Here is an 18323-nt window from a genome sequence, read left to right as displayed (position 1 = left end):
AGCTAGTATTTTGTTGAGGACTTTTACATCCATGTTCGTAAGAGATATTAGTCTGTAGTTTTGTTTTCTTTTTTTTTTTTTTTTTGGTGAGGAAGATTAGCCCTGAGCTAACATCCGTTGCCAATCTTCCTCTTCTTGCGGAGGAAGATTGGCCCTGGGGTAACATCCGTGCCCGTCTTCCTCTATTTATTTTTTTTATATGGGACACCGCCATAGCATGGCTTGACAAGCGGTCCATCAGTCCATACCCGGGATCCAAACCTGTGAACCCTGGGCCGCCACAGTGGAGCGTGCAAACTTAATCTCTACGCCACCAGGCTGGCCCCTGTAGTTTTGCTTTCTTGTGACATCTTTGTCTGATTTTGGTATAGGGGTAATATTACCCCCATAAAATGTGGTGGAAAGTGTTTCTTCCTCTTCTTTTTTTTTTTTTTTTTTTTTGTAAGAATTGCTGTTAATTCTTCCTTGAGTGTTTGGTAGATTTCAGCGGTGAAACCATTTAGGCCTGGGCTTTTCTTTGTGCATAGTTTGTGGATTACTGATTCAATCTCTTCACTTATTATAGGTTTATTCAGATTATCTTGAGTCATTTTTGTAGTTTGTGTTTTTCTAGTAATTTGTGTATTTCCTCTAAGTTATCTAATTTGTGTACTATTATTCATAGTATTTGTTTATAATCCTTTTTGATTCTGTAAGGTTGGTAATCTTGTCCTGTCTTTTTTTTTTTTCCCTTCAGTTTTGTCTTTTTTTTTTATTGATGTTTTAATAGTTTTTAACATTGTGAAATTTTGGGTTGTACATGTTTGTTTGTCCATCACCATATATATGTCTCCCTTCACCCCTTGTGCCCACCCCCCACCCCCCACCCCCATTGCCCCTGGTAACCACATACAGTTTTCTCTGTCCATGTGTTGGTTTATATTCCACATATGAGTGAGATCATACAGTGTTTGTCTTTCTCTTTCTGGCTTCCTTCATTTAACATAATACCCTCCAGGCCCATCCATGTTGTTGCAAATGGGACGATTTTGTCTTTTTTTATGGCTGAGTAGTATTCCATTGTATATATATACCACATTTTCTTGATCCAGTCATCAGTCGAGGGACACTTAGGTTGCTTCCACTGCTTGGCTATGGTGAATAATGCTGCAATGAACATAGGGGTGCATAAGGCCCTTGGGATTGTTGAGTTCAGGTTCGTTGGATAGATTCCCAGTAGTGGGATAGCTGGATCATAGGGCATCTCTATTTTTAATTCTTTGAGGAATCTCCATACCGTTTTCCATAGAGGCTGCACCAGTTTGCATTCCCACCAGCTGTGTATGAGGGTATTGAAGTCTCCAACTATTGTTGAATTGTCTGTTTTCATTTCTGTTAAAAGTTTCATGTATTTCAATGCTCCATTAATAGATGCATGTATGTTTTTAATTGTTGTCTTGAAATGTTGACTATTTCATCATTATAAAATGTCACTGTCTCTAGTATTCTTGTTTTAAAGTCTGTGTTGTCTGATGTTAGTGCAGCCACTCCAGATTTCTTGTGGTTGCTGTTTGCATGATATTCTTCCCCATCCATTTACTTTCAGTGTTTTTGTCTCTGTGACTCTCGTGTGTCTCCTGTAGACAACATATAGTTGGATCGTGTTTTTTTAAATCCCATCTAACAATCTTTCCCTTTTGATTGTTCAATCTATTCACGTTTAATGTTACTGATAGAGTTGGATTTACATCTGCCATTTTAGTTTTTGTTTTCTATATGTATTTTCTAATGTAGCATTTTAATTTCATTAGTGATCTTTTTTTTAGTTTTTTTTTTTTGAATTTTTTTAAGTCATTGCTCTGGGGTTTACTATACACGTCTCATCAGCTTTAGATTTGTACTAGCTGAATTTGGGTAATATGCAGAACCTTTACTGCTATGCAGCTTGATTCCCATTTTCCCTTTTTTTTTGGTATTGTTGTTATATGTATTATATCTGTTAATGTTACAAACTCAACATTGCATTGTTATAATTATCATTTTACCATCTGCAGTCATTTCCTTAGCTCATTGCAACTTTGCTTCCATCCACCTCCTTTTGGGCTGTTATAGGAAATACATTACACTTACATTAAATTGTGCATTTTAAGCCATGATACATTGTGTGATATTATTTTATACAATTGGTTTTTAAATCAGTTAAGAATAGAAAGGATAAACAATATGTATAATTACCTTTCCTGGGGTCACTTGTTTTCAGCCTGAAGAACTTTCTTTAGTATTTCTTGTAAATCAGGTCTACTAGCAATGAATTCTCTCAATTTTTATCTAGCAAAGGCTTTATTTTTTCTTCATTTTTGAACAGTACCTTTCCTGAATATAGAATTCTTAGTTAACGTTTTTTCCTTCAGCACTTTCTATGTGCTATCCCACTGCCTTCTGGCCTCCCCTGTTTCTGCTGGAAGCCAGCTGTCAGTCTTATTGGGTTTCCTTGTAAGTGACTCATCATTTTTCCTCTTGATTCTTTTAAACATTTTTCTCCTTGTCTTTTACCTCCAGCATTTTTTACTCTGATGTGTCTGTTTGTGGGTCTCTTTGTGTTTATCTTACTTGGAGTTCTTAGAGCTTCCTGCATGTATAAGTTATTGTTTTTTAATAAATTTGGGAAGTTTGGGGTTATTATTTCCTTGAATATTTTTTCTGCTCCTTTCTCTCCTCTCTTTTCAGTACTCCAGTTCTGTGTATGTTCGTGCATTTAATTGGTCCCGTATTTCTATCAGGCTCTGTTTATTTTTCTTCATTCTTATTTCTCTCTGCTCTTCAGCTTGCATAAATTCTATTAATGTATCTAAGTTTGCTAATTCTTTCGCCAATTCAAATGTACTGTCAAGCCCCTCTAGTTGAATTTTTTATTTCAGTTACTGTAGTTTTCAACTCCAGAATTTCCACTTGTTTCTTTTTTGTAATTTTTATCTTTGTTGATATTCTCTATTTGATATAAATTGTCATCATAACTTCTTTTATGTACACCTCTTTAGTTCTATGAACATACTTATAATAGCTACTTTAAACTCTGTTCTGTTAAATCTAACATCTGGATGCTCTCACAGGCAGTTTCTGTTGCCTGCCTTTTACCCAGTGTATAGGTCATACTTTTCTGTTTTTCTACATGCCTGGTAGTTTTTTGCTATAAATAGGACGTTTTAGATAACATATTGTAGCAACTCTGGGTATTGGCCCCCCACCCCCAGACTCTTTCAGGGCTTGGTACTGTTATTTGTTTATATACCAGCTGGATTATTTTAGTGAGATGTATTTCTTCCTCACTGTGTTAGACCTCTGATATTGCTCTCTGGGTGGTGCAGTTTGGGGCATGCCCAGAGCCACCCTAGGATGACAGGTACAGGTAGGACTCTCTCCCACTCTTGCCCTCATTACACCCAGCAGTTAACCTCCACAATTGTGGCCCATTGCTGTGTTGTTTTCAGCAGTGCCCTGGGGCATAAATTCCTCTACAGACTAATCCAGTCAAATTGTGGCTCCTGCCGGGGATTAGTTTCTGAGGTTAATGTTTGGTACTTGTACGAACCCCAAGAGGGCTCTTCCCAGCTGTCTCATTCCCTGGTTCTCTCCTACAAACTAGCTGGCCTATAGTCTGGGCTGTATCTTCATTAGATCCAGGATTCTCTTCCCACTTGCTTTTCACCACAACTTGCACTGTTCTTGAGAGTGTCTTTAGGTTGAAACTTTTCCATGCTCTGTTGTATTGTCAATGCTGAATTTTCTTAGGTTTTTGTGACTAGATTGCTGTCTTGCCCTAGGACCGTTTCCAAGGGCTGTAAATGGTGTTATTTTAAAAAAAAATTCACTAGTTTCCCCGAGAAGCAGGTGAGCAGAGCTACTCACGCTGTCATGCTGGAAGTCGATCTCTCCAGTGTTATCTTGTGTCTTAGAGAGCGAGGATCAATTTCACACGTTTTACATGTTTTGTGTCCTCTGTAGCACTGGCTGTAGTCTTTGATGCACATTATAAATGTTCAATAAATTCATGTTGAATCTAGTGAAATTATAATCAGTCAGTCTAACATACTGGTTAAGATCCCAGCTCTGATTCAAACTGCTGGGTCTCTTGGCAGTAGTGTGACTTTGGAGAAGCCACTTAATCCCTCTCAGCATTTGTGTTCTCATTTATAAGTGGGCTACTCTGTACCTCACAGGGTTCTTGTGAGGCGAGAGGGGAATAATCCATGAGTAGAATCCCTTAGAACAGTGCCTATCACATTTTAAGTGCTTTGTAAATGTTAGTGATAATTAATAGTCTTTGTTGACTAACACGGTATAAAAATGAGGACCTAAGATACATACTACTTGAAAAAATACTAATCACTAAAGATGTTAAAATTTTCTATTTGGCAACTGTATCGGTATTTATGGCCTGAATTTTTAACCAAAATGCTGCAATTTGAAATTTTCCTTAGCCTTTTGACCATTTCTCCCCAAAATATCACCCATGTTTTGCAGTTCTTGAGTTCCAAGCTGCTTTAAGGGAAATCTAAAACCCAATGCTGTAGTTTGGCATCTGACTTCCAGTAGTGAGAACTCAGTGTTACAGTGGAACCTCAGGCGTGATTCAGGATTTTCTAATGCTGCTGTTAAATACTGTGCAGGCTCACACAAAAATGCATACGCTTAGCTGTCACTGACAGGAGTGGCTTCAGCTTTACGTTTGAGGAGCCGGAAGCCTTATTATAAGATTGGAAGAGGAAGGTGGTGGGAAACTCATTTTGGGGGTTTATTTCAAAACCTGTGGAGTGTATTTTTATACAGACTCACTATTTGCATGTTTGTACCATCTTTAATTCTTTAAATATCTTCTTTTTTGTTTTTAAACAGTTTTATTTACTTATTTTTTTGTGAGGAAGATCAGCGCTGAGCTAACATCCGTGCTAATCCTCCTCTTTTTGCTGAGGAAGACCGGCTCTGAGCTAACATCTATTGCCAATCCTCCTTTTTTTTCCCCCCCAAAGCCCCAGTAGATAGTTGTATGTCATAGCTGCACATCCTTCTAGTTGCTGTATGTGGGACGTGGCCTCAGCATGGCCGGAGAAGCGGTGCGTCGGTGCTCGCCCGGGATCCGAACCCGGGCCGCCGGTAGTGGAGCGCGCGCACTTAACCACTGAGCCATGGGGCCGGCCCTTAAATATCTTCTTTATCTTGATTCCTCGGCATCTTTGTGTACAAATAGGATAATTTCCCAACTGCCTATTAGGGATAAATAGATCCCTTTCTTTTTCCGTGAAGTGGAGGAGAAGTGGGATTCCTGCTTGGCGGAACTGCTGGACGGCCAGCCCTCTGGGCAGATGTGCTCCCTGTTCCTCTGGGGAACCGCTAGAGAGCCAGAGTACTGCACTGCTTTTCCTACTCAAGCGCCCGGGTTTTCTGGGAATCCTGTCTCCAGTTGCCTGCTGCACGTGGGACCTGAGGGGGTGAGAGGAGAGTGCAGGGGTTGACCCACCTTTCTCTTCCTGCTGCTGGTGGTGACGGATCATCCAGAGACTATCCCTTGAGCCCCCTCTCTGGGCCTGGAGCCTTCTTGTGTTCTCCCACTTCTCGGCTGCCGAACTCCTCTCTGCCTGTTTTAGGCTGTGTGCTCCATCTTGTCAGATCTAGTTTTCCACATTTCAGGCATCCCTCATGGTTTCTCAGCCGCAGAGGGTTCTTCTGGTATTCCAGTACGGTTATGCAGTTGTGATTATTTGTTTGTTTTTAGTCTTTCATGTGGTCTTGGAGTAAAAAGGGAAGGCTGCAGTGTGTGCTCAGTTTATCATCTGGTAAATCCAAGAGATATTGAAAAGTTCTTTGAAATGAATTGTTTTTAGGGTTCAGAGTCGCTCTCCTTTTAGCTGCCCTTTGACTGAGGATCTCTTTAATGCAGCAGGAGACACGTTGGCTTGTGTTTGGCAAGGCTCTTGAGGAGTGAGTTCCTTTGGTGAGCATCAAAATCTTCTCTTGAAGAAAGAAACTCTAAGTTTACGTAATTAATGTGTTGACTATATCTACAGTAACTCCTGAGAGGAAAGTATGTTCAGTTTTCTTATTGGGAATGCCTGGAGCTCTTTTCTCAAAGTTAGGACCTCCCCATGCACCCTTCCCCGTGCTATACTTTCTAGGTAGTGGAAGTAGAAATTCTCATGTAGCTATACGCAACATCCGTTGAAGAGCTGCAATATGCCTAGTGATGTGCTAGGCACTAAGGCCGAGGTTAGCAAGCCAGTGTACAGTTTTTGTAAATAAAGTTTTACTGAAACACAGCCATACCCATTCATGTCTGTATCTTTATGGTTGCTTTCACTCTACAAAGGCAGATATGAGTTGTTGCAACTAAGATCATATGGCCAACAAGTCTAAAATACTAACTATCTGGCTTCCTGGGGAGCATAAAGAAAGTGGGTCTGGATTCTCCTGAGTGTGGTGTCTATTTGGTGCAGGAGAGAGGAAAATGTGGACTTTGGAGTGTAGAGGTTAGTTGGATAGGCAGAGAGCCTCCTGCCTTCATAGAATTTGTTTTGTTATGTTTGGGGGTCATCAGGTTATCTTTTTCAATAGACCCCCTAAAAATTGACCTCCTGCTTTCCTTACCAGTTATCCCATTCACTGCTTCTGATTGAACCCCTCTTTCCTGATTCATAGCACGGAGGTATGGAACACTGTCTGATAGCTTCTTCCCTATTCTGCCCTTAAATCTCTTTTGATATCCTTTTCTCCCAATTATAAATCCAAACTGAAGCTCAATCTCATTGCTTTCCCTCTCTCTCAAAGATAACCACTGTCCTGAAATTGGTGTTTATCATTCCTTTGCTTTTCTAATTTTGCTTTCATTGCATATGTATTCATCCCTGAACAATACCTACTGTTGTTTTGTCTGTGTGATGACTTTGGATAAGTGGTATACTGTATGTATTCTTCTGCAGCTTGCTTTTTTGTCTTAGCAATATATTTGTGACCATCCAGCTCTAGTTCTTTGAATCTCACTTCTATTTGATATTCTACTATATGGACATATCACAGTTTATTAATCCATTCTTTGGGCTCTTTTTTTTCCTAATTAAGTTGACCGTTTATTTATCTATTTTTAATAGCTTTATTGAGATATAATTTATATACCGTAAAGTTCACCCATTTAAAGCGTACAATTCAGTGGTTTTTAGTATATATACAGAGTTGTACAACAATCACTATTATCTAATTTTAGGACATTTACATCACGCCCAAAAGAAATGTTGTACTCACTTGTGGTTACTTCCTATCTCCCTTCTGCTTCCTCTACCCTCAGATTAAAGCTAATCTATTTCTGTCTCTATAGGTTTGTCTATTCTGGATCATATAAATGGAATCTTTTGTGGTCTTTCATGACTGGCTTTCACTTAGAATGTTTTTGAGGTTCATCCATGATGTAGCATGTACATAGTGGGCTTTTAAATTGTTCACAGTTTTTTGCTGTTACAAATGATGCTTTGCATGTGTTGGGGAACTATTATTTTTTAAGTGACTTTTACTATTAGTAACAGTAAAAACCTATCTCATATTCTTATCATCTGCTGAAGCTCTGGGAGAAAAAGACAAAGGTAATGTTTATCACAAAAGTATAATTGAGTGCCTCCAGGAGTGAGTAAGGCACAGTCCTTACCTTTTGAAGAATGCATAGTGTAGCTGGGTTAGAATGACAAATTAATTATAAAACCATGGAAGTGCTACAAGTGAATAAGCAAAACTGTGTGGAAATGCAGAAGGAAGGGCAGTTAATTTCTTAGGAGATGTGTAACAAAGTGTTATAAAATGAACAACATTTGATCTGAGTCTGACCCTGGAAAATTACTAAGATTTCAGGAAGTGGGTGTTGAGAGAGAGGAAGCAGTGTGCAAAGACATTGAGAGATGAGAGCGTTTTCCAGGAACTTAGACGAGATGGGGTGGACCTGAACAATATCGTGGTGGGACAGGAGACTAGGGTGGGTCCAGGCTCATTGGTTTACACCCGCTATGGGAATCACTGGGAGAATCAGGCAAGATTAAGATGCAGCCACATTTGTATTTTAGAAAAAAAAACTCTGGCAGCATAGAGGGTAGGCTGGAGACAGGAGAGTCTAGAGGTGGGCAGTCCATACGAAGACCGTTCCAGTCTTGTAGGTGAGAGATGATGCCCTGATGTTGTTAGCGTTTTTCATGTTAAATTGACAGGACTTATTGGAATGGGTGGTAAGGGAAAAGAATTCTAAGGTGACTCCCCTGGTCTCTCGCTTGGACAACTGAATGATTTGGAAATTTGATAACTATCCCTCACATAGAGAAGATTAACTTGTGTTGGAAACTGTCTACTTTCTACAAATGAAATATCTACTTCAGTTTGCTTTAAGGAATAAGATAACTTATAATTTAAAGATTGCTTAAAGTGTTTTATTTCCAATTCAGAAATGAAACACAGGTACTTACTGAGCCTACGTTATATCACTTTCAGACTTGAACAATCAAACTGCTATTAATTCTCATTTCCTCATAGCCAAAAGAATGCAATGGTGTAAAGATTCCTGTTGATGCCAGTAAACCTAATCCAAATGACGTGGAGTTTGGTAATCTGTATTTGGATATGAATGGAATCATCCATCCCTGTACTCATCCTGAAGACAAGTACGTAACCTGTTTTTGTCACTGACATCACCAGTTACAGAGGAGTACTATATTATATTACATTGTTTGCTTATCATTATAGACCAGCACCAAAAAACGAAGATGAAATGATGGTTGCAATTTTTGAATACGTTGACAGACTTTTCAATATAGTAAGACCAAGACGACTTCTCTGCATGGCAATAGATGGAGTGGTAAGTGCTAAAATAATTAACTTAGAGTCCTCCGTTTTTGTTTTTGCTGTGTTCCCAGTGTCTAGAATGAAAGTCAGCTAAATAAAGAAAAATATTGAGTGTGGTAAATTTGAGAAAGCAAGCCTCATCCTTCAGTCATGCATTCAAACACTTTTTATGCCTGTTTTGTACCAAGTACTGTGAAATGCTGGGGATGTTGGTGACTGCCCTTGCTTTTGAAGGGCTTACCAGTAAAGGGACAGAGACTTAGATAAATGAGTGAGGTTAGTTATTTAGGACTTTATAGGAACTAGATAACACATGCAGCATGTTGAGGGAAGAAGGTGTCAGTGCTACTAAGACAGTTGGAAGATAGAGAGGAGGTGACTTTTGTCCCATTTCTTGAAGGATAAAGAATAATTGGAGATTGGCGGGCAGTGGAAGGGGATGGATGGGACAGATATGGGGAGGGAGGACCTCATGGACTTCTCAAATGTGGCAGGTAAACACACTCTCCATGCCTATGATCACACTGACATATTTGGGCAACTGTAGGAGTTTTAGATTGGAAAGGGAAGTAGAGTGATGACTTGAAGAAGGCCTTACCTGCCACACTCAGGAGTTTGGATTTTATCCTATAGGCGGTAATTAGTCATCACAGGACCTTAAGAGGGGAATAACTTACTGACCTATGATAATAATATCAAGTAGCTTAGGTTATAATTGATTAGCAAACTATATACCAGGGTTCAAGGAAAATTAAGGTAAATCATAAGCCTAAATTTATTTAGCCATATGCAAATAGATTCTCTTTTTCTTTTAGATTTAGCAATTGTAGTAGCTAATGGAATGATTTTGAAAATCCAGAAAACTTTGGGTCCAAGAAGATTAACTTTTCTGTGAGGTTCTCTTTACTCAAAGAAAAATCTTAGCTACCTGATAACTTGTTAAGTTGTAGTTAAAGTGGAGTAAAGAATAAAGGGAACAGGAATATGTCTTATTTGGAGCATATTCCAATTCACATTAGCTAAGTTTCTTGAAGAAACTTTTGGTTTTTTTGGGGTTTTTTTTTTTTATTGATGTTTTAATGGTTTCTAACATTGTGAAATTTTGGGTTGTACATTTTTGTTTGTCCATCACCATATATATGACTCCCTTCACCCCTTGTGCCCACCCCCCACCCCCACTGCCCCTGGTAACCACAGTTCAGTTTTCTCTGTCCATGTGTTGGTTTATATTCCACATATGAGTGAGATCATACATAATAGACCAATAACAATTAAAGAGATTGAAATAGTAATCAAAAACCTCCCCAAAAATAAAAGTCCAGGACCAGATGGCTTCTCCAGTGAATTTTACCAAACATTCAAAGAAGATTTAATACCCATCCTTCTCAAACTATTCCAAAAAATAGAGGAAGATGGAACACTTCCTAAATCATTCTACAAGGCCAACATCACCCTGATACCAAAACCAGACAAAGACAATACAAAGAAAGAAAATTACAGGCCAATATCGCTGATGAACATTGATGCAAAAATCCTCAACAAAATATTGGCAAACCAAATACAACAATACATTAAGAAGATCATACACCATGATCAAGTGGGATTTATACCAGGAACGCAGGGATGGTTCAACATCCGCAGATCAATCAACGTGATGCATCACATCAACAAAACAAAGAAAATTTTTAACTTTACTGCGGTATGCCCTTACTGCTAGATCAAGTATAAAATATGTACATATTTGTGTGCGTTGTGTACGTGCTCATGTCTGTAACATGTTTTTTTGTTAAAATATAAATGTAGATCGTAGAACTTGGTGCTTGAAAGAATTAGATTAGGTGGTCTCATTTTACAGAAAAGGGAACTGTTTAAAAGAGAATATAAAAGAACTTATTTTTTGTAGACAGGATACTTTAGAGTCCCTTCCAACCCCAAAACTCAGTTCAGTAACTTCAGAACCTTACAGCCCAGTTCACTTCATTCAGGTTTATCCAGTGATTTAAATTTCACTTGGTTAGAGTGATTTAAAAGTACTTTTGGTAAAAACCTTGTTCCCTGTCTCTTGCTGTGCTTGTAGAGACAGAGTGGTAATTATGAAGCTTATTGTGGGAAGTACAAAATGGAATTGCCTTGGGGTGCTACAGATCAAGTAGTTTTCTTTTGCTTTTATAGGGCATTGTGGATCTCATTTGGAGACCGTCCTTCCTTTTAGGCAAGGACAGAAGGAAGCTCTTCCTGATCCTGGTTCTGTAGTCATTGTCTGCTGGCTGAGTCTTTGAGTCAAGTGAGCTTTCTTCTTGGGTGCTTTGAAGCACCATAACCCAGCGGAATTGGCATTAGGTCGTGGGGCCTGCACTGTTAAGTGCTGTGGCTTCATAGGATGTTTGTCCATTTGATATGTCACTCACTGAGCTCAGCTTTTAGGTTCTTGGTCCAAATTTAAGTCCTCAGGATCTCCTGTCTGTCGTGAAAGGATTACTAGACATATTACTTACCTTTTCCATTTTAGTGTACTATTTTTATAAAAACAACTGATTCAAAATAATGTGCAGATTTAGTTGCACATATTTTGAATAATATTATGTGAATATGAAATACATGTTTTTCAGGCACCACGTGCTAAAATGAGCCAGCAGCGTTCGAGGAGGTTCAGAGCATCAAAGGAAGGAATGGAAGCAGCAGTAGAGAAGCAGCGAGTCAGGGAAGAAATACTGGCAAAAGGTAAAGAAAATGAATCTTGAACGTGGACTTTTTATAAGGTGTATGCAGAAGGGGGAGGGGCGGCAACTTTTTCTTACAAATAGATAAGGTTTTAATTTACTTAGGATCCCAGAATATGCAAGGAAAATTTATGGTCACTGTTGAGGAAAAGTTGTTAATGGAATTCTTCACTATTTGTTTCCAAACTCTGTAGTAAAAGAGAAACTTGGGAATACAAGGAGGGAATTCTGGTAGGGAGAGCAGATTGTCAGTCCCTCTCAGGACAAGTGCAGCTCTTCTGCTAACTTTTCTATATCTGTAAAATAGAAATATTTTAAGTGCTTCTTACTTCTTTTTTTCTAATGGGGGCTATTAGAAAGCTACCATTCTGTAAAGATTTTCCTCAAATCAGTCTTGGTAGCTTGCCTATTGCTTCCTCTTAGAACTCAGAGGTCTACATGAGGAGGCCTGGGATGATGTGACCCATAGTCCAGGCTTTCACCAAGTCACACACATTGTCAGTCTAGATTGATGTAGCAGGAACCGAGGCAGTGAGGTACCCAGGGTTCTCTCAGTTTTGAGGAGGGGAGGGGTGGGATGTGGCCATTTTTGCAATTCTTCAAAGCCTTGAAATTCCTGATGGGTACATAGGTAGGAGTTGGCTAAAGCTCAGAGAGGAGAAAGGTCAAGAGGTCTTCATGCCCACTCTGACTGGTTCTTTCCCAAGACACCTGTGTGTGAGATGGGGTGTGGTTGTAGCAGAGTGGTTTGTTTGGTGCTTTGTTACATAGGGCAATATGATAGACCAGGAAAGCCACAGTTTATTGGCTCAGGATATTACACTTGGAAGTTGAAAAAGGATACCATGGTGTAGTCAGGTCAAGCCTGCAATTATGATACATTCTATGTTATTTTAATTTGCTAGAAGTATGCGAGTATATAGTTACTTTTAGCTGTAGCTTATACTAATACTCTAAAACCTGTTTGTATCTATAACAGATTGTCTTTGATTTTAAAGATGTCTTCTTTCTTGAACATGTTATGAAATATGTTTGTGTCTTGAGAAAAAGCTAATCAGTGATACAGAGGGAAAAATAGGATTTTTGTATCCCTCTAGCTGATATTTTTATTTCTTATCATTTATTTCTTATCATAAGCTGTGATAAATTCAGCATTTTAATTTGTTTTTCTTTTTTTTTTATAATTTTTATTTATTTATTTTTCCCCCCAAAGCCCCAGTGTATAGTTGTACGTCATAGATGCACATCCTTCTAGTTGCTGTACATGGGACGCAGCCTCAGCATGGCCGGAGAAGCGGTGCCTCGGTGCGCGCCCGGGATCCGAACCCAGGCCGCCAGTAGCGGAGCGCGCGCACTTAACGGCTAAGCCACGAGGCTGGCCCTAATTTTGTTTTTCTAAGGCACCTTTATTTTAAGAACTGGTATCAAATTAGAACCCCTAACCCGTGTGTGTATTCTGCTGCAGAGGGCCTTAGGAAGAACATCATAATTTTTATATTTTTATATAACAATATAGTATCTTTTGTGTACTATATATTGTTTGACACTTCTGTTAAAGCTTTATTTAAATTTGAGGAGAGGAATCTTATTTTCTTCCCAGAAAGGGGAACATTGTTCCTCAAGTGACAATACTTCTCATTTTTTTGTATTTGAACTTACTGTTTTTGTTGTTTGGGCTTAATATTGTGTAGTTTACCTCACTTTTTATGGCGATAACAAAACATTGCCTTTTTCTCTAGGTGGCTTTCTTCCTCCAGAAGAAATAAAAGAAAGATTTGACAGCAACTGTGTTACACCAGTAAGTAGTCTCAGACTTTGCTGGCTATTGCTAACTCTTAAATGATAGCTTAATTTATTTCCTTCTATCATTTTAGGGAACCGAGTTCATGGACAATCTTGCTAAATGCCTTCGCTATTACATAGCTGATCGTTTAAATAATGATCCTGGGTGGAAAATTTTGACAGTAAGTTTCACATTTTGGTACTTCAAAAAGATGAAGGTGATATTTGAGTCTATACTTTGATATGACTGATAGTATTTTTTTCTTTTTTCCCCCCTGTGAAATCCTAGTTGACTGTCAGAGGAAAGGAGAGGCTGCCAGGGTTATTAGAAATGGGATGTCTTGCATGATCCAGTTTTAGACAGTCGAATTTTCTCTCAATGCCAATTTTTTGTCCTCGTACCGTCACTATGAAGCCATAAAATGGTACTCATGGTTTAAAAAATATCTATTTATGTATGAAAGTAATTTTTAAATGAAAATTTCTATTTGAAATCAAAATATAGCAAAATTAAAGTCGTGGGTCTGCCTTGAAAGAATCACTGTGTTCTCCTAAGTATTTACGTAAAATTTAAACAAACTGTTGTGTGATTTTAGGGTCATAAGCCTATTTCCCTGTTATTAGGTGTGGGAAATTGTGTTTACTGGGTGTCTTTTATTGATTGCTCCCAGGGTTTGTGTGCTTCAGTGCTGTGTCCTTAGGTGGCAGTGAGAATGGTGGAGACTTGTGACTGGTCGGTTTTGCTAATGGCTAAGTTTAACCCAGACATTTGATTTTCTATTCCATGCGGTAAGTAAATAGTTTTGGTGTTTAATACACACACACCTTATTAAGAAAAATTTCCAATTAATAACATCTTAATAGAATTATCCCAGTTTATTTTAAGATACTCAGTTCTGTTGATTTTTGTCCTAGAAAATTGGAGATGAGCTGAAAGTGTTAAAAACTGTCTTTTATAGGTTATTTTATCTGATGCTAGTGCTCCTGGTGAAGGAGAACATAAAATTATAGATTACATTAGAAGACAAAGAGGAAAAAATCACTTATGAATATCTGATTGACAAGCCATTATATAGAAAATGGTAAAATGTGATATTCCTCTGGTATAAATATAATAAATATATGTTTTCTCCTCCTTTAGCTCAGCCTAACCATGACCCAAACACTCATCATTGCTTATGTGGAGCAGATGGTAAGTTTCTTCTTTGGAATTTGAGTCTCTTGGATTAAACCATAGCAAGTTGATGAGTTGGTGTATAGTAATGAATTATTCATGATTGCCTGGAAATTCTAAAGTGCCTTGCTGATTTTATGTTTGAGAGGAAATTAGTACTGAGTTATTTAATCTGTGATTAATGTTTACCTATCTTTAATTTTTTTCTTACATTTTTCTACCTTTTAATATGGCTGCACATACCTTTAAAATGGACGAGTGTTGACTCCTGAGTGGTAGTCTACACTCTAGGCCCATGTATCTGGGGGACATCTTGTTGACTGAGAACTACTAGGAAGTTTTAGGCATTTTGACTTTGCTGCCTCTGTTTGTGTGCTCCTTTGGGCTTTTCTTTGTGTTGGTGTCTTGTGTTATGGTAATGTCTTATGTCTTTGGTTATGGTAAGGATCTTCTGAAAGTGCTCACTGTTCAGTGTTTTGTCATTGTTGATTGATAGCTGATCTCATTATGCTCGGCCTTGCTACATATGAACCCAACTTTACCATTATTAGAGAAGAATTCAAACCAAACAAACCCAAGCCATGTGCTCTTTGTAATCAGTTTGGACATGAAGTTAAGGACTGTGAAGGTTTGCCAAGAGAAAAGAAGGGAAAGGTAAGAAATTTGAGATGGTAGTTGCCTCATTTTTAAAAATTTTATTTTATTTTTTTTGTGATAAAATATATATAATACAAAATATACCATTTTAACTATTTTTAAGTGTATAATTGAACAGCATTAAATATATTCAGGTTGCTTCATTTTTAAAATAAAGAGAAGACTATTTTTGGTTAGATTTTTTACCTATTTACTCTGTTCCCTCTCATAGAAATGTGTCTTTGAAAACTCTTTAAAGACACATTCAAAAGCATGCATGTGCTCATTCTTTCTACTCTCCACTTTTTCTAACATAGCTTGTAAGTATACGAGGCTTAAGTCTCATAGGTAATAATGTCCATGGCACATGATTTGTTTGTACAAGTAATGTTTCAAATGGTTATTCTTAAAAGGAACTACAAATCAAATATATTAAACTTGTTGATACTTTAAACTTGTTGATACTTTTAAGTTACTCCTAGTTTCTGCATATTTTGGGTTCACTTGATTATATCCAGTCTCTAAAGAGGTTTCTATCTGTTTTAAGAATATGGTACCTCTTTAAAAGACATAGTGAGTGAAAAAAGCAGGTAAGAAATATACTGTATGCTCACAGAGAAGGGTCTAGAGGCATACACATCAAAATACTGGTTGGCTATCCATCAGAGATTGGCAAACTCCAGCCCTCTAGATTTGGCCTATGAGCTAAGAATGGTTTTTACTTTATTTTTTATTTTTAAAGGAAGATTAGCCGTGAGCTAACATCTGTGCCAGTCTTCCTCTGTTGTATGTGGGTTGCCGCCACAGCACGGCTGACTAGTGGTGTAGGTCTACACCTAGGATCCGAACCTGCGAACCCTGGCCACTAAAGCAGAGCATGCCAAACTTAAGCACTATGCAGGGGGCCGGCCCTGGTTTTTATATTTTTAAAAGGTTGTAAAATGAAATAAAACATGAAAGAATATGCAACTGAGACCCTGTGTGTCCCGCACAGGCTAAAATATATATATTTACTATCTGGCCCTTTGCAAAAAACATTTGCTGATCCCTGGTCTAGGTATGATTGGGATTATGGGTAATTTTTATTTTTAAAATGGTTTGGTGAGTTCTTTTTTTATTTAGTACTTGTAATATTAAAATGGATCTTGCTTTAAAAAAAGCTATAATGTTCGTTGGGCTGGAAAAAAATTACAGGGTCTAGAGTAGACTTGTTTAATCTTTACTCCTTTTGTTGCAGCACGATGAACTTGCAGATAGTCTTCCTTGTGCAGAAGGGGAGTTTATCTTCCTTCGTCTTGATGTTCTTCCTGAGGTATGTAGCAATAATCACTGAAATCAGCCCTCTAAAGCAGAGTGCCGTTTCATAGCTTTAATGGCAGCATTCCTTTTTGGTTGTAGTATTTGGAAAGAGAGCTCACCATGGCCAGCCTACCGTTCACATTTGATGTCGAGAGGAGCACTGATGACTGGGTCTTCATGTGCTTCTTTGTGGGAAATGACTTCCTTCCTCACCTGCTGTCGTTAGAGATTTGGTATGTGTTTTTGTGTGGGTTTTTAAACTACTGTTGTAGCCTTCTTGCTTACAGTGCGTACTGGTCCTAATACATAATGTTTGTTTCCTGGTGGCAGGGAAGGTGCAATTGACCGTTTGGTTAACATATACAAAAATGTGGTTCACAAAACTGGGGTGAGTTCATTCTTGAATAATTTCAAAACAGAAGTATTTGCTTTTATAAGAAGATTATTTTACATGTATTTTATCACTTACAGGGATACCTTACAGAAAGTGGTTATGTCAGTCTGCAAAGAGTACAGATGATCATGTTAGCAGTTGGTGAAGTTGAGGATAGCATTTTTAAAAAGAGAAAGGATGATGAGGTAAAGTGTTTCTATTGCAGTAGCTAAATTGCTCCTGTCTCTAATAGGCTATGATGATCCTGTGATTGTACTTTTAACCTCTTTGAGTGCATTGTTATATTATTATAGTGTGTCAAACGCCAATGTAATCATGAGTGGCCAGTGCTTTGATTATTTTATAAAGGCTGTGATGCTTGCTGTGTGGAACTGTGTATTGCACACTGTGTGAATTGCACTGTAATTTTTTTCTCTCTTCATAATCCTGATTAAGATAAAAATCCACACACGTGTCTGATCAACGGGATGTGAAATGAGAGTTCCAAGACTGGAAGAATGCTGGGAATGAACTAGTGGATGCCATGTTTTATAGGAAATGTTTATGCTGTGGAAGTCAGGTGAAGACCTAGGAACTCTGTACTCTGGTAGTGGAGTGTAGGGGCCTCTGGGTTAGATAGCATCAGTCTGGGCAGAGGGTTGCAGCTCTGAGTAAGCAATTAAACATAAAAGAACGAAATAAAATAATAAAGCACTTGGAAATTGATGATATATGCTAGAGTGAGTGCTTAGGTGAGAACTCCAGTCTGGCTTGGGCAGTTGGGAGTGTGGTTGGGCCGTTCATGAGACAGCAAGCAGTAGGGGTAGAGCAGGTTGGGGTGAGGACAAGGTAGAAATTGAGTTTCATTTTGGAGATACTGAGTTTGAGGGGTCAAAGGACACCTGAGAGGAGAAAAGTCCGTGAAGCAGTTAGATGGATGTGTGTAAAGCTCAGGGTAGAAGTCTTTTGGAAGGAGATTTGAGAACATTAGCAGAATACTTCACGTCATGAGTGTGAAGTTGAAATCCCTGGAGCACTGTATGGAGTTCAAGTGCCTCCAACAGAAACCTTAAGAAGCATGGATGTTAAGGAGAAAGGGGAGTCAGTTCTAGAGAGGTGGGAGGAAATCCCTGAAGAGATGAGAAGCCACTGGTGCTGCCAGAGGCGTCAGAGTGAGATAGGCCCCTAGTCCATGGCCAGGGGCTCAGAGGTCCTAAAGAGTTAGTGGGGTGGAGGGGCAGTAGCCTGGAGGCAGAGTAGGTTGCAGGGTGGTTGTGAAAGAGTGGCAAGGGAGGCAAGCAGTGGGTAAAATGAGCAGATAGTAGCTTTTTAGAAAGAGAGTGAAGGAAATCCTTTTAGAAACTGATTTTATAAAAAGTCATATGGCTATTTTGAGCAAATAGCAACATAATAATATTGCTACATTGCTTCATTATCTCCTAACAGATTAAAACATGTCATTGCATCTGACAAGATTTTATATTTTCTTCAGCTT

The 18323-nt window shown here is 38.5% G+C and overlaps 1 protein-coding gene across 1 annotated transcript in view; it reads left to right on the top strand.

Moving 5' to 3' along the window:
- Nucleotides 1-18323, top strand: part of LOC131402479 (5'-3' exoribonuclease 2-like) — a 43461-nt gene that overhangs the window by 9660 nt on the left and 15478 nt on the right. Inside the window, exons 2-13 of the mRNA XM_058537211.1 lie at nucleotides 8536-8663; nucleotides 8746-8857; nucleotides 11454-11565; nucleotides 13304-13362; nucleotides 13439-13528; nucleotides 14306-14376; nucleotides 14486-14538; nucleotides 15017-15174; nucleotides 16394-16468; nucleotides 16555-16688; nucleotides 16786-16843; nucleotides 16927-17034. Of these exons, the coding sequence (XP_058393194.1) occupies nucleotides 8536-8663; nucleotides 8746-8857; nucleotides 11454-11565; nucleotides 13304-13362; nucleotides 13439-13528; nucleotides 14306-14376; nucleotides 14486-14538; nucleotides 15017-15174; nucleotides 16394-16468; nucleotides 16555-16688; nucleotides 16786-16843; nucleotides 16927-17034 (1158 nt within the window). The remainder of the gene's footprint in view (nucleotides 1-8535; nucleotides 8664-8745; nucleotides 8858-11453; nucleotides 11566-13303; nucleotides 13363-13438; nucleotides 13529-14305; nucleotides 14377-14485; nucleotides 14539-15016; nucleotides 15175-16393; nucleotides 16469-16554; nucleotides 16689-16785; nucleotides 16844-16926; nucleotides 17035-18323) is intronic.

This window comes from Diceros bicornis, unplaced genomic scaffold (genome assembly GCF_020826845.1).
Source record: "Diceros bicornis minor isolate mBicDic1 unplaced genomic scaffold, mDicBic1.mat.cur scaffold_111_ctg1, whole genome shotgun sequence".
NCBI lineage: Eukaryota > Metazoa > Chordata > Mammalia > Perissodactyla > Rhinocerotidae > Diceros > Diceros bicornis.
This window is presented reverse-complemented; position numbering and strand designations above follow the sequence as displayed.